The following is a 17565-nucleotide window of genomic DNA, read 5'->3' as shown; positions in this document are numbered from 1 at the left end:
ATTCGGCGGACGGAAATCATTTTTTAAATAAATTGGAACCCGTAACTTAATTTATTACAATGGCACTGTTACTATCTTTCTAAAGTTAAAATGTGATATAAAATATGATATTTAAGCATCTGACACGTTAGATGATTAATGTCTGAAAATAAGCTTGAAATTTGCGTTTCACGTTAATCACGCTCAAATATCTCAAAAATAAGCACACGGACCTATACATTTTATTTCACCTAATCATAGACCATATATTAATTTACGACTTTGGGTAGTTTCATTAAAATCTACATACTAAAAAGAAATTCTACTCGCGAAAATGTTATAAACGTTGCCATTTTCTCATAGATTCCCATGGTGAAAAGTTGCAGGAGGTCCAAATTTTCCAGATCAGTCTAGCAAAAATCAAGCACACGACCCTATCTATTTTTATTTGCTGAATTTTCACAGTATATTCTGAAGTTTTGAAAAGTCAGATTTTAATCAAATTCTACATTGTAAGAAAACTTTCTATCCAGACGTGCAGAACTATCGTAAATATTACTGATTTTCGTTTGTAGAATAACATGTCTGCTAGTAAACGTTTTCAAGAGCTAATGTTATTAATATCATTAATATTGTTATTTTCATTATTATCACCCGAGTCCGTCCAATATTGAAGTGTGTTTATGCACATCATGTGACTGATTTGTCCTGTCTTGTAAGAAAACGTTATAGAAAAATAACCACTTATTTTAAAAATAGTTGTAGTTATTACAAGATATTTAACATATATTTGCATGCAGACATTGTATCGTACCAAACAAAATCAACACTTTTATCAATATTTTTTATTATGTTTTCTTTCATTTCATTCAGCCAAACATAAATGATTGATCATATGTCTGCATTTAAGCTACTTTCAGTCTAGACTTTCCGGTTCGTGCCATAAAGGGCAAATAAGCATGCCAATATGCACGATATACACCTTATATAGCATGTAATGCACACATTTAAAAACAAAAACAAAAAACATTTACATATGTAAGAGAAAAAGTGTAAGGTACCAGTACTACGAAACAAATAACCTTGCATGCTACGGTAACGTTTTCCTAAGGCGGATTATAGTATGACTTACAGCAAAGAAACAATTCAGTCATATTTAATTACATACTGCATCCTTGCTGCATTTGAACAACAAGTATACATTAATGGACTGCAGGCAGTTTCCATTATATAATAGCATAATAATATTATAACTTCAATGTTTTATTAAACATTTCTTGAAACTATGCGATTATCTAGCTTTGACGACAATTGCGTTCCAAAGCTGTGAATCAATACTAAATTCACTGTTATTTATAAAAAAAGTTCCAAATTGACAGTATCAAGTAAAACTTATTTATAAAGAGATATAACTTACTTATAAAGAGATATAGTATCTCTTTTATATGACAAAGAGAAAAACCAAACTTTGCCATGGGAACTAAAGTTAAGGTTAATATCCAGCAGGATAATTCACGTTCTAAAAATGAAGTCCACTTAAACCGTTACAATATAATAGCGTGAGTGCAGTTGTGTATATGATAACATGCAAGAAGACAAATATCACAGAAGCTAAAAAAAGTCAAATCCAGTAGGCTTTACCCATGTTGTGAAATAAAATTGAAGTAACATGTTTAAAGTCCCTAGTGGTGTTTTGCAACTGACTGTTCGATTGTGATGCCTACCTTGCTTTCCTTGTAATATAAACAGTTAGTTCAACTTTGTGCAAGTATTTAAGTTTTATCTAAATGATATACATATCGATACATACAAAATTCAACGGTTTAATATGGGTTCTACAATTTGGTTGTTTGATGGTTTTGGCTAAGAAATATGTTTCTATATGTGAGTACTGTAGATTTAGGTACAAAATTGGCATCAGAACCTGAGTGCAAAAAGACACTTGGACAGAACAATAATTGTGGGCTTTGTTTGAATATTTTTTCTGTTAAACTTTATTCATCTCATAAATTGGATACGATAGATTTTTCTTTGTTTCTGATCTGTATTTTTAAGAACTGTCTGTCATGGAGTTTCCAACCTGTTCCGTCAGGCAAAACCAAAGATGAAATATTAGCGTCCAACAATAAAAGGGATATATACCAAACATAAGACAAATGCACAGAAGTCATTTCACTTTTTTAGTGAACATTCTTACTTCCAATAAAGCGAATTATCTATGTTAAATTCTTTATACCGAAGCCTTTTCTCTTTGTTTTAAAGAACCCTGGTAAATGTTTTCGCGTCCTTAACTTAATCTAAATAGACATATTCTTGAAAGATCATTTATAGTGGTAATTATTTGCACTTGCTGGAAGATCCTCTGTGAATTAAAACATCGACGCTATATATTCTTTTTCTACCATTTTTTTTGTTTGTGCAAAAGGCATGCGATATATACTTGGAAATTGTTCGGCCAAACTCTTGAAAAGGAAAGCTTTTCTTTTGGTCATGGATGACCTAGCGCCCTAGATAGCGAAATGTAAATATAAGCATTAATTTTTATTCAAATTTCATGATGTGAAAATACTAGTATATCTAAATGGCTTTAAATTGATTAAATAGCAATTATGTTGTCTTGGTTACGTTTCTTGCAGATATTGATTGTCTAGCAGATCTTGCAATATTACCTATTTGTTTTTACCTTTCTCATAGGGAACCTTGACTGTCAATATAAAAGCTCATAGGTTTACCTAGATATCAAAGCGGTCACGTAACACTGTCAAAACAGTGACTATCCTACTCTAATGACCACAATTTTCATTTTCGACGGAAGCATGTTCACGAATAAAATAACTTGTCAATAAACCTATAAACACCCGTCCTCCACCTTCCCCCCCCCCCCCCCCCCCCCCCCCCCCCTCCCCCTCTTTTCTTTATTTTGCATATGATTAAAATGTTCTTGCCGTTGGAATTTTGAAGCAACCCGTCTACAATATTTTTCCGATACTTCTTCTTTTGTTGTGGACCTACTTTGCGATGCATGGTCTATGGCTTTGTTTGGGGTGCTCTGTGCTTCCGGGGAAATCTACCCTTACCTTTTATCTTTTATAGAAAGGTTTGAGTGCGTGGACGGTAGCTTGCATTTCTGCCACCGTTTATGAACAGGCTCAATTGAACCGAGTCTGTCGCATTTTCATTTATGTCGTGTTGGGCGAACTGTGGATTTCCACTTTTTCTATCTCGGTAACATTCAGTCCTAGCCAAGAGGCTGAACTTGTTTTACAATCAACCTAAAATTAGATTAGTAATTATAAAATAAAATCAACGTTCATTAAGAATTCATAAATTGTAAGTAGGAGCAATAATTCCCATTTACAAATTTAATTAAATAAATAACTATAGTCAAAACCAGTCCGTGCACTAAGCATTCCGTTAAACGTTATCCTGCCGGTAATCCATTTCTTAACATGATCCCTATCTGGGTTTTTTTCATCATTTTCTTTTTAAATCTTTCGGTTTGCTTGATTGAGTCTGTCTGACAATGAAAGGCGTAGTGTAACCTCAAGCTGCACCTAGCATCAACTTAAGCGAAAATCCAATCTAGGGACATCCTTAGCTGAGTGGTTAAGGTCGCTGACTTCAAATCAATTGCGCCTCACCACTGTGCTTTCGAAACATCACTTGGGTTGAAGTCCACATGATTTTAAAGACAATTTAAGGGTCACCAAAAAGAAAAATATCATTCATTTTTAAAAACAAATTCCCACTCAAATATTAAATTTTCATTTACTAAAAGTGTGAAACCACCCAGTTATGACAAAATAAAAAATTATAACATTTTTATGCGTTTCTCAAAAATATTCATATTGGCAATTGACAGATGTGACAAATATAAACATCTTGAATTTTGTAGCCTGATATCAAACAGTTACAAAAAATTTTTTTATAAATTTTGCATTTGCTCCATAAAGAGATTGAATTTAAATATGACATTAATTGTAAAGGAACCACTAGACAGTGGGTAAGATGAAATTAATGACAATTATTTCTTATATTTTACAGTGTTCTGAAAATTATTGCCATATTGTGTAACAGATACTTGCTTTTCTTCTATTATTTTTATGTCGTTTTACCATAGTTCACGGCTACTAAACGCTAGCGCCACCACCAAATTGTGGTGATAAGGAAAAGAGCTATCGGCATTTCCGTGGTGCAGCTATCGCCCGTTCCTACTTGTAAACAAGCAAATTCGATGAATTGGTATCCCCCGCCGAACGGGTTTGTGGTGAGGAATGGCAAAAAGATATATCCGGCAAAAAGTTAAGGATGTTAATAAGAAGCAAATAATTTCATTAGTCAAAATCAAGTTAACAGAAAACAAATGTTTAATTAAAGAGTACATAATAAATGTATGATACTTTGATCCTGACTAAAGAATTTATTTTGAATGGGATATGCTTACTGTAATAAGCTTAGCTTTTAAAATTAAATGCAGTTAATTGAAATGTGAGCTTGAAGTTTAACTGGAACGAAATATTGTCTTTGAGTGGTTTGGCACCAGGTGTTGCTGTTTAACATGTACATTTGAACTTAAAAGAACAGATGTCCTTAAGAGAACACAGGTAAGATATCTTGAACATGGCTGAGGGCAAGGTTTGTGCAGTCACAACTTAACATGTTGAAGGTTTGAACATTTAAAAAAAATAAAAAAAAGGAATGGAATGGAAATATATATATGTATAATTATATAGATATATGTATATATTTACTTTTTTATGGGGTGGGGGTGCAGGGGAACGGGAGAGGAAACAAAATTTCACATGTTGATTATAAATATTGATTGAAAATTAAAAATTAAAAAAAAAAACAAGGGTAAAAGGGTGAAGTTGGTGGGGGGGGGGGGGCAGAGGATGCATGATCAGTGGTGGGCATGACTAGGTGGAGAAGTGGAGAAGTGGAGAAGTGAGGTGGGGGAATGGTACAACTTGGAAGGTTTGAAAAAATCTAGAATAAGAAATGAAAAAAAAAAATGGGGGGGGGGGAGGGGGGTTGAGAGGGGGAGGGGGTGTGACTAAGGCAAATGGGTGACCAGGTGTGGGTACGCAACTTCACATGTTTATAATGAAGGTTTGAAAAAAATCTAAAATAAGAAATGAAAAAAAAAATTGGGAGGGGGGGGGTGGGAGTGGGGTTGGGAGGGGGAGGGGGTGTGACCAAGGCAAGTGGGTGACCAGGTGTGGGTGCGCAACTTCACATGTTTATAATGAATGTTCACAGAAAAGAATGAAAGAAATTTACTGAAATTCTGCCAAATGGTAAGTTTGTTATGTACAAATATGTGGATTTTTAGACAATTAAGGCCAATAACTCTGAAGTTACAAAAGAAATCCGTACAAAACTGTCTGTGCACAACCACATTATAGTGCTCTAAATTCTGTTAAAGTTTCATAGTTCTAGGTCAAATATATCAAAAGTTATGATGCAGAAATTGCTATATCTATAGATCTACAGTACCCTATATTAGTAAACACTAGAAACTTCTAAGGGCCATAACTCTGGTGTTACTTGGGCAATCTGTCTGAAACTTGATGGGCCCCATAACCTCATAGTGGTGAACATGTGTATGAAGTTTGTCTGAAAAAAATCTAAAAAAAAAAAAATTTTTTTGGGGGGGGGGGGGGGGGGGGGCGGGGGATAGGGGGGAGGTGTGTGATCAAGGTAAGGGGATGACCAGGTATGGGTACACAACTTCACATGTTTACAATAAATGTTCATGGAAAAGAATGAAAGAAATTTAATGAAATTCTACCAAATGGTAAGTTTGTTATGTACAAATATGTGGATTTTTATACAATTAAAGGGCAATAACTCTTTAATTTACAAATAAATCCGACTAAAATTGTGTGTACACAACCACATTATGGTGATCTAAATTCTGATTATGTTTCATAGTTGTAGGTCAAATATATCAAAAGTTATGATGCAGAAATTGCCATATTTATAGTACCCTATATAGTTAACACTAGAAACTTCTAAGGGCCATAACTCTGGTGTTACTTGGGCAATCTGACTGAAACTCGACGGGCCGCAAGAACTCATAGAGGTGAACATGTATATGAAATTTTAAATAAATATTCCCAACCATTTCCTAGATATGGCTCCGGACGGACGGACGGAAAGACGGACGGAAGGACGGACGGACGGACGGACGGACAACACCAAAACTATATCCCTCCGACTTTCGTCGGGGGATAACAAGTGAGTAAATTTTACATTTTATCTTATATTTTTATTGATAGAACTTTTTTCGAAAATCGGAGAATGTAGTTCCGTGTAACAACACTTTAACTACAGGTTGGCTGTAATTTCATTAGAATATTATGCAAATTGTGGTGCCAGGAACTTTTCACCCGAACCTAACAGTGACACATTTTTATATCAGCCAGTATTCGAGCACTATTCTGATGAATAGACACACTGTAAGAACATACCTGCATATGCAAATGGTGTAGAAATGATAAATAATTATATACGCACACACCATGAATAATAGAATCTTGGGTTAGAAGAAATATACCAGGATTTTTAAAAGTGATGGCACTATAACTCTAGTGATGGCGCTATACAGTAGTGGTGGCGCTGTTACGGCATTCAATAATACGAACTGCTGACACATCCGGAACAAAACAAACACCAATATTCTCTAATTGGTAATTTTCCTGCAAGGAATTATGTTATTAAAGAATGAAAAACACGATCATAGGTTATTTACCCTTATGGAACATTCTCTGTAAAAAAACTGCCTCGGTAGCCTAGTGGTAGAACGTCCGCTTCGAGTGTTCGAACCCCAGCCGCGTCATACCAAAGACGGAAAAAAATGGTACTAGTAGCTTCCTCGCTTGGCGCTTAGCATTAGGAGGATAGTGCTAGGACTGGTAAGCGCTGTGTCAGTATAATGTGACTGGGTGGGGTATCATGCCACGTGTCTAAGACTGTAAAGTTGGTCATTGTGCTCACTGCTACAAGTAGAGACCGTAGTTTATATGACAGAATTTTTTTTGAAAAAGACGTTAAACCCGAACACACACACACACACACACAAGAAAAAAGAAAAAAACGAACAAAATACTCACAGACCCTTGGGATTTTTGTAGTCAAAGTAAATATTTTCCTTTGTTTAAAATGTTAATGTAGAATTATTTCTAACCTTAAATATTCTACTTAAATACAAACATGTACCTTTAATTCAGTCAAGAAAAATAGTAGCAATACATTTATTTCAAACAAAGATTTGTTTCCAGGATAAATCAGTTTTAACGTGTGAATTAGAAAAATAGTCCTCACCAAAATTCTCTCTCAAATATAAAATAATTTTAAAGACACTGTAATCTTTTAATTTTACTGCTAGAAGACGTAAGTGATGATACATATTTCATTTCAATTCATGCACGACCAAAGTCTGCTGTCATGTTTGTCGGTTTCGGTCCATTGTCCAAAGCATCTTTTCACAAAATTTATCACATTGTAAAGGTAAATGATAATCTCAAGTGGCACCGCTAGACCGCTCACGTAAATTGAAAGATCTACGTATTTACATTGTAACAGACAGAAATTTTACAATTAATTCAAGTCCTCGATTTCAACAACCATATAAAGCTCCGCTGTGGGTTTTTCATACATTAAAATTGACTATATAAGCCACAACAGAGCCACCACTACTGTATAGCGCCACCACTAGAGTTATAGCGCCACCACTTTAAAAAATAGTGGTGTTTTTTTCTTTTTACTGTGTTTTTCGTCATTCTTTGGTTTGTGGGAATACGTGTAATTCATTTCTACACCATTTGCATATGCAGGTATGTTCTTACAGTCTGTCTATTCATCGGAATGGTGCTCGAATACTGGCCGATATAAAAATGTGTCACTGTCAGATTCGGGAGAAAAGCTCCTGGCACCACAATTTGCATAATATTTTAATGAAATTACAGCCAACCTGTAGTTAAAGTGTTGTTTCACGGAACTACATTCTCTGATTTTCGAAAAAAGTTCTATCAATAAAAGTATAAGATAAAATATAAATTTTACTCACTTGTTTACAAGTAGAAATGGGCGATAGCTGCACCACGGAAATGTCGATAGCTCTTTTCCTTATCACCACAATTTGGTGGTGGCGCTAACGTTTAGTAGCCGTGTAGTTACTCTGAGCTATATTCTAAACCGTCTGTTGAAGTTTAAACTGGTAATTCAGTATCGGTCTAACATTTATCTCCTGTAACGGGAATGATAATTTTTATAATGCATGTATAATACAAATTGATTAAATTGAAAACTAAACACTTATATTTTAACAACAAAGTTTTGATATCTCAGATAGTTGACATATAATAATTGTATAAAATAAACAAATGCAAATCCGTTTAAAGAAATATACTATTACTTTACAAAAAGCAACAAATGACTGCATTTATATCACACATAAGTGTAACTGAATCAGTGTCAGTATATATTACTGTACACCGTGGCCTAGTGATCAAGGCATCCATGGATCCGCATTTGGTACGGGGGGCCGAAGGCTCAAGCCTCACAGGAAATCGTTCCGATATGACGTTTTTTAGCCGCCAGATAGTTAAAGAATTGCCCACCGATTTGAGAAGTGTCTCGTCTTTAAAAATGGCTGACTCGTTAAAAAAGGAATGACACACATTTTACTTTTGAATTTATAATACCTTTTTTTCACATGTGAGGGAGAAATGTGTTTTCTAAATTTTACATAGCAAAATTATATTGTTAAAGAAACGTTTACTCAAACTGACTGTCAATTATAATTATATTAATACAACCCTTATCCATATGAAGTTTGTTCAAATTATGTTTCTTACGTGTTGAAACAAAATTTGATTTATTATTTGAAGACAGTGATGTAACTATTCTTGATCGTGTTAATCAAGCATTGCATAGAATATAATTTTAGAATGATGTCTTATTGTGTGTACATAATATCAATGGACGATGGGACAGAGTTTAAAGAGGTCATGTTTTCACATTTACATCCAGCTCTTGAGGGAATGGCGATACAATATGATGCTAATTGTAAAGCAACAAACAGTCTTTAAACTAGGACAGTACTGCAGAGATTTTATGACCGTGTGCTTAATCATAAAGTATATTGTTATCATGCTGGTGATGATATTTAAAAAAATTGGTTGAATGGAATTCTGTTCAACAATAGTTCTTTAAAACGTGCAAACTAACTTAATATATGTTAGACGTACTTATATAATGTTTCTAGTTTCATAACACAACTGTTTACACGAAAGCATTAATCTTAGTATAGACATTCGAATGCTAGATTTAGAATGTAAACAAGCGTACTAGTAAATACATTTTATAAGTGCAATTCGCATGCTCATATTAAATATTCATAGAAAAGGTGAAATCTGTTTGAGAATGGAAGGTTATATAAACTGTAAACAATAAGCCGTGCACATTTAGGTTGTCAGTGATGCGCAAGACGGATGATATTGGAAAAAAATCTCTATCAGTTATTTGACGGCTGTTTCCGTTTTATAATTAAGAAACTATTCTTTAAATAATCTTCACTTTTAACTGTGCTATTGTCTCTGCTTTGTTTGTTGACGGCTATTTCCACTGTATAATTAAGAAACTATTATTCAATGTTAAATCAAGCTTTACTTATAACTGTGCTGATGTCTATGTTTTGTTTGTAATATGAATAACAGCCTGCCGGTGTCTAAAACGCGGTAAATCAATACACATTTCAATATTATTTAAAGGATAGAATCAAATAAAACTGATTATTACAGTTATATGATTTCTTATGTCTATTACAAAAATATTCAACAAATAGATAGGACATAGATCCAGTAATGACATTCTTGAATGTTGTTGTATATTCCATCATTTTTCATGAATAGACACAAACTGATTCTGCTGTTAGTTTTGTTTGGTTGGGTTTAAAGTTTCCAAAGGGTTTACATACAGATTATATTGAATGATATTGGGGAAAACACATCCCAAAACTTGTTATTGACTAAACAGTAAACAATAGACAGAGATATGTGAAAGTGTGTTTTCTTTGCACGGGTATTTTTTCTTGTTTAACATATTGGACCTTTACCAATACAGGATTCTGCTGCCTTGGATTATCAGTATTAACTGTATAGTCTAGTCATTTTAGATCATCGAGTCCATTCAATTTTACTATCAAAGAATTCCACGGAAATCAATGCAAGGGGGCATAAGTGGTGATGTAAATTTCATTTTCTCTCATGAAAAGACACAGTCAAACCAAGTTTGCTTTTATATTTTGCTTGGTTGCTTTCTATGAACAGAATATAACAATACCCGCCCCAAAATTACCAAATAAATGGTTTCATGTAGCATATGTTGTAAATTCATTTCAAATGTATTTTATAAATTTTCTACAAAAGAAAAAGAAAGAACTGCATTTAACTCTTGTACACTAAATCATTTTCAATGATCGATCGGTAGTTCACACGTGAAATATATTTTGATCCAACATGAGAAAGAGAATATTTTCTTTTCATTTCATTTTATGATTTTAACCGATTGGCACCTATTGTACACGCGAAACGGCAAACGAAATGTACAATGTCACGCACAACAACCTGACATTACAAAATGCAAACTGTTTTGCTGCACAAGATGTCAGTTCATTCTTAAGAAACATTCAATATTTAAGGTAAGACCTGCGTAATACACTTCCGGTTCATTCGTCTTATTTCGACAAAAACCGTAACAATTCGGTGCGATCCGGACATAAACAAACCTTTTCCGTAATTCCGAACGTGGTTTCCTGCTTTCAAAATAAAAATAGAATCAGTGACGGGAACCACATGTTTACATCCGGGGCATCAAAATGGCGGCGAGAGATCCGAAAGGTCGTTTTGCTGGCCAGAAAAAGGTGAATAAAGCTATTAAGAAGCCGTTATCGGTAACTTTAGACCATGTATACTGTGGACAGAAACCGACAGTTACTCAGGAACGCCATCGTAGTGACAAACACTTAAATCTGCCGGAGAACGCTAGTCGAGATGGTTGGAGGGATAGAAGGATTATTATCGAGTTGGGTGTGTTACTGGACAATTTAGAATATTGTGAAAAGTGTAAGCTAGGCCCTGTATCTATGAATAAATACTCTGTTGTTGGGGAGTTAAAAAAAGGTCTGTCAGGTTTCCTATATGTGAGGTGCAGCAACTTGGACTGTGAACATGTAAATCGAGTCCCGTATGGAAAGACACACAGAGTAAAAGAGAAAGGCATGCCTTGCTTCACAGCAAATACAAAGCTTGGTGTTGGTAAGCCCACTGATATTTATTCAAAGTTTTGTGTCACTTGTTTTTGTTCACATATTGCAATCCACTGAAAGTGGTGAAGAAAATAACTAGTCCAAATAAGGGTTAAAACGTAAACACTTTAGCCATATATAGGACTGACTATCTGTCCTTTAGTCTACGTAGCCGGAACCGGCAACCAAGCCACTGCCAATCAGAAAAATGAATGTTACATGTGAGAATATGCATTTGCGGCGTCTTTCTGTGAAGGTCTGAGAAAATTACAAAAATAATCAGCGTTCCCATTCACATTAAAATTTGACCTGGTGCGAGATTGCTCGCGTATGAAATGGACCGAGTACAAATGCATATATCACTTTATTTACTGCACCGTCAACATTAAAACACCCCTATTGGATGTACGCACGTATTGAGTGTACTATTCAATGTGTGTGTACACTCGATACGGGAGATTTATTGCCGACCTTGACTGCACACAGTGCACAGGCATTTATTGATAAAATCAAGAGAAGACAACGGATTTTGTTGAAAACAGGTATTCAAATTTTGTCTGAATAAGGCCAAATTTTTCCTATAACTGACAAATTTAATATTGTTTCTGACAGACTTAAAACTTGATAATAATATATATAATATGCTTAAGACTTCAACTGTCAGATGTAGAATTTTGGACAGACGTATTTTCGGATAAGGCCTTGTTTCCATACATCTAACCTCCAGGTTTAATTATTTACCCCATAAATTTGTAACCAGGGTGTAGATTTTACCCTTACTTAATTTTTAAAAATGAGTGGGAACACTGAATAATAAAAGATGTTTGAATAGTAAATATGAGCCGTGCCATGAGAAAACCAACATAGTGGGTTTGCGACCAGCATGGATCCAGACCAGCCTGCGCATCCATGCTGGTCGCTAATGGTTTCTGTAATAACAATAGTCTTTGAAAGCGACCAGCATGGATTCTGACCAGACTGCGCAGATGCGCAGGCTGTTCTGGATCCATGCTGGTCGCAAACCCACTATGTTGGTTTTCTCATGGCACGGCTCAATTATAAAAATCTATTAAGTCCAGGGTTCGATTGATGTATGGTTAAATGCATTCTGACCACTGTACAGTGTTATTGTATAATATGTTTGCTGGCTTTACAAGTTTCAGTTGTTATTCAAAAAATAAAATACAAATGTTCGACAGAAAGGTTATTTTAATTATTCTGGTTTTGTTTAGCCATGATAGATAGCATTGGTTGTTCCGGGAAGGTTAACAACATGCTCTACTATATAGTAGAAGTAACACAGTTGTAAAATTGTTCTAATGTTGTTTACAAGTTCTTTTCTGGGAAGGGGTCTTGTTTTTCAATGGTGGAAAAAATCACTAGGTTGGCAAATGTTTTAATCATGTAATTTTCAGTAGTGATCTTTTTAGCCCACCTTACATGAGATGGCTTGTCTGTGATTCGTCCGTCATTCCATCTGTTTGTTAACTTTTTATTGCATCTCCTCTGAAACTGTTGGATGGAATTCAATGAAACTTGGCCACAATGATCACCCTGTGACCTAGTTGGTCCTAAGTGAGAATTAGGTCAAAGGTCGAGGTCACAATAACCTTCATCTTAAATTCTTATCAAATTTTGTTACCACATCTCTGAATATACAGGGTGGATTTCAATGAAACCTGGCCACAATGATCCTAAAGTAGCCTAGTTGGTCATAAGTGAGCATGAGTCACATTCCTACTATATTTATTTCTATGAATGCCAACCTAGAAATTTATTGGAACAAAAGACAAGTTACTGTTTCAATTTATGAAGTATATTTTGAAAATGTATACATAATTTCTGATGGGACTGTCTTACAGCTGATAAGTGTTCCAATCATTGAATTTGAACTTGTTTGTTTGTATTTGTTTGTTGCCTTTTTTATGTTGTGCAGTCTGTCGATGTTTACCCGCTTTATAGTTACAGTTCAGATGTTCTTTTGATTTTCAGTTACTACGTTTTGCAGTTGATAGTTACATTGTTTGGTTGTCTTCTACAGTTACAAGTAAGTGTACAATCTCAGGTCTTTATAATGTTGTAAATTCACCAATTGTATGATCTGTACAATAATTACACCATCAACTAGTAATTTAGATTAATTGTAATGATTTTTATAAGTTCTATGAAAGCAAGTTTTCTGTATAATTAATAATATACATTTCTGCCATTATCTGATAGTGGTAATAATAAATCTATTCCTTGTTTCAAACTATTGTACAGAAGAGCAACTTTTGTAATTGATGTAACTGTAGGCTTTTTTACAAATATGTCTTTCAATAACTACTTTTTTCATCATTATAAAAGGTAAACAAAAGTGCTGATCTGTCCCCTGGACACCACACACAAGAGTATGCAAAGCAGTGTGCCAGCAAACGCAAAAAATGTCAAGAAACGTTCTGTAAGCCTTCTGCAAAAGGAAGACGTTTATTCCTGAAGAAAGAGCGTGCTGTCAACCAGTCGGCTACAGAGTCACTGGAAGGCATGACATATCAGTCAGGTAAGTTTCTTCACTTACAGTTGGCCTGTTTTGTTTGTATCTGTATTGTACCTACATGTATATGATGCTTTCATTTAAACATACATGTAAACTTTTAAATCTTGAACCTCAGTGTAATGTTTGCAACAGTTTTATTCAAATTGGCTCATAGTTTTTGCTCTGTCTGTTATTTACAAAGTGATGACCTTGTTATGTTATAACTGAAAAAATCTTTTGGTCTAAGAATTTATCACACATTTATCATGTGTATCAGGCAGTACTGGGCACCCATGCTGTGTAATTGACATACATGTATATATGTATATACCTCAACCTCACTTTATATATATAAATTGTATGACTTGTTAACTTTCACCAATTTATATTTCTACAGAAGTTGGCCATGAAGATTGTACTGACATAGACAGAATCCCTGATCCTATACCGCGTGGAGTATTCAAGCCAGTCTGTTCAAGTGGCGAACCATCGTACATCACTGTGGACCTTGAAACTACAGACCTTAGTTAGTATTGTTATCTTTTCCCTTTGTAAATACAGTTGTCTACCTTTATAAACACAGACAAAGAAACAGCTCAAGAGTTATGATTTTGCATTGTTTGCCTATTCTATGCTTTGTGGCAATGGCTGTTTCTAATCAAATGATCTTTTTATGGGAGAGGATTTGTTCATGCATTGCTTCGACCAAAGGTTTTTTATGTCGCCTGCTATGGAGTAGCCGCGTTATATATAAGGATCACTTCTCCGTCCTCTGTCTGTCTGTCCGTCACGTTTTCTTGTCTGGTGCAGAGCTCGAAAACTGAAAGATACAAACTTATTACTTCACACAATGATAGAACTCATTGAGGGGGTGTGCAGTGTCAAAGAACCATAACTCTACCTGTCCTAGTTTTTGAATTATCTCCCTTTGTCTGAATGTTCCCGGCAGGTGACACCTGTGATCACTGATCGCTCTTGTGTTTATTATGTCTCCCCCAGGAGACATATTGTTTTTGCCCTGTCCGTCCGTCCTTCCGTCCGTCCGTCACACTTCATTTCCGAGCAATAACTGGAGAACCATTTGACCTAGAACCTTCAAACTTTATAGGGTTGTAGGGCTGCTGGAGTAGACGACCCCTATTGTTTTTGGGATCACTCTGTCAAAGGTCAAGGTCACAGGGGCCTGAACATTGAAAACCATTTCCGATCAATAACTAGAGAACCACTTGACCCAGAATGTTGAAACTTCATACGATGATTGGTCATGAAGAGTAGATGACCCCTATTGATTTTGGGGTCACTCCATCAAAGGTCACAGGGGCCTGAACATTGAAAACCATTTCCGGTCAGTAACTTGAGAACCACTTGACCCAGAATGATGAAACTTCATAGATGATTGGTCATGCAGAGTAGATGACCCCTATTGATTTTGGGGTCAGTCAATTAAAGGTCAAGGTCACAGTGGCCTGAACATTGATAACCAGTTCCGATCAATAACTTGAGAACCACTTGACCCAGAATGTTGAAACTTCATAGGATGATTGAACATGCAGAGTAGATGACCCCTATTGATTTTGGGGTCAGTCAATTAAAGGTCAAGGTCACAGTGGCCTGTTCATGTAAAATCATTTTTTGGAAATAACTTGAGAACCACTTGACCTACAATGTTGAAACTTATTAGGATGATTGGACATGCAGAGTAGATGACCCCTATTTATTTTGAGGTCACTTCATCAAAGGTCAAGGTCACAGGAGCCTGAACAGTGACTTGAGAACCACTAGGCCAGGAGTGTTGAAATTTAGCGGGATGACTGGACATGCCAAGTAGATGATCCCTATTGCAGCCAACCATCAGTGTCTCTTTGACTTTCGCTCCTGACCCCTATTGACTTCCTGCCTATAGGACTTTGCATTGGGGGAGACATGCGCTTTTTTACAAAAGCATTTTCTAGTTTACACTTGTTATTTATTTCATTTATTTCACTTCTCATTTGCTGCTATTTTTTCAGTTCGAGGAGAGGTGTATCCTCATATAACACAGATAGCCGCCAAACATGTGAGCACAGAGAAGAGCTTCAGTTGCTATGTGTTACCCAAACTACCGATGAGTGCCTCTGCCGAACAAGTGACTAAAATTGTTGTGACAAATAGTAGTGATATGTTTGTAAATGGTGTTCCTGTTGAAACTAAAACTATTGAATCAGCACTCAGAGAATTGTTTAGCTGGCTGAAACAGTTCAGAAACGTGTTTCTAATTGCACATAATGGAAAACGTTTTGACTTTCCTATCATTATCAACGCCTGCTTAGCTACCGGAATGTTTAGTGATCTTTGTGCATGTGTGTTAGGATTGGTAGACACTCTTCCAGTATTTAAATCCGTATGTCCTAAAAGGGAGTCTTACAAACAGGAAGATCTGGCCCGTACATTGCTTTCCAAAGTGTATAACGCTCATAACGCTCTTGATGATGTCAAGTGTTTGTCAGAGCTGGTCAGTTACGCTGTGAAACATGATGAGAAGTGTGTAGTAGTGAAGAGTTTTCCTCCTAGAGATGTCAAACACAACATGGAATCCAACATAGAGAAAAAGAAAAACATGCCATCTCTTTCTGTTCTGGTAGCAAATGGTGTCATGAAGTCGTCCACTGCCGACAATGTGGCTAGCTCGGGGTTAAATTTCAAACATTTACATACAATCTTTCTACGTAAGGGAGAAGATGGACTGTACAATGTATTTACTATGAGAAACAGTGAAGGGTTGCCAAGAGTGACAAATTCTAAGAGGGTTTTGGAGGCTGTAATTCCAAAATTAGTGTCGTATTTTGAAGGCAAAAATTAAGTTTGTTCGTCAATTCAAGGTCAAACGTGTACTATGTCTTGATTAATTTTATAAATAATTTGACACTAGTTCAAGTTATTTATCTTTCAAAGAAGTATTGAATCTTTCAGAAGAGTACTGTATTTATGAATAATGTATGGCAAGCAAAATAGATACTTATTTTTGTGAAAATAATCATGAAAGACATTTCGAGCATTCTTTTTCATGAAAAAATTGTTATCGTAATTTTAGGGGATACCTTTTTGCTTGGACTTATTTAAATAAAAATAGATGGTAAAAGTTTTTGATTTTCATATATCTTATTGCCTACACTTTGAGGAAAATTTTAATACCAAAATTACATTATTACATACCTTTGAATGTATAAATTTTGAACTTTGAAACAAATAGTTGAAAAAAATTTCATCCCACAAGTCGTCAGTTTTAGCCCATATCGCTATATATTTTTGCTTATATTTTATGAAAGCCTTGTTTACTATACATGGATTGTTGTTTTTTGGTACAATATATATATAGAGGAATAGAATACCTGCTAGAAAGAGTGTTTTTTTCTTTTTGATGAAAAAAAAATATTATAATGCAAAACAGGTCTCTTGGTTCTGTTGGCGTCAAATGGCCGAAAAGGGGTAGTATCAAAAAACACCTGTAACTATTAAATGACGCGGTAAAATCTTTTAATATTTCACGTTTAGATGTACAATATGATACAGAATAACAATACAGTTTGCAATTCTAGGTTCTTGATATTGCCCATTACACAGGTCTTACCTTAATAATGTCAACAATGAGTAATTCAAATGTATATTTCTGTTTCTGTGGAAGTCAAATCAGTGAATTCTGAATATTACACTCCTGGTACTTATATCTAAAGAACCAGTGAAATAATTCAGATCTAACAATACGGTACAACGATATGTACCT

The 17565-nt window shown here is 35.1% G+C and overlaps 1 protein-coding gene across 4 annotated transcripts; it reads left to right on the top strand.

Moving 5' to 3' along the window:
- Positions 1–10704: 10704 nt before the first annotated feature.
- Positions 10705–17183, top strand: LOC123540558 (DNA polymerase III PolC-type-like). Of its 4 annotated transcripts, none has more exons than XM_053550005.1 (5): positions 11160–11300; positions 13283–13337; positions 13637–13829; positions 14203–14331; positions 15815–17183. In XM_053550005.1, exons 3-5 carry the CDS (start codon positions 13814–13816, stop codon positions 16642–16644), a joined length of 975 nt encoding a protein of 324 aa, XP_053405980.1. In that variant the 5' UTR covers positions 11160–11300; positions 13283–13337; positions 13637–13813; the 3' UTR covers positions 16645–17183. The 4 variants fall into 4 exon arrangements, with proteins under 4 accessions (XP_053405979.1, XP_053405980.1, XP_053405981.1 ...); XM_053550006.1 differs by lacking the exon at positions 11160–11300 and adding an exon at positions 11377–11832; XM_053550007.1 differs by lacking the exons at positions 11160–11300; positions 13283–13337 and having other exon boundaries at positions 13463–13829.
- Positions 17184–17565: the final 382 nt, after the last annotated feature.

This window comes from Mercenaria mercenaria, chromosome 8, assembly GCF_021730395.1.
Source record: "Mercenaria mercenaria strain notata chromosome 8, MADL_Memer_1, whole genome shotgun sequence".
In the NCBI taxonomy this organism is placed as follows: domain Eukaryota; kingdom Metazoa; phylum Mollusca; class Bivalvia; order Venerida; family Veneridae; genus Mercenaria; species Mercenaria mercenaria.
The sequence above is the reverse complement of the archived record's forward strand: the minus strand, read 5'-3'. Positions and strand labels throughout refer to the sequence as shown.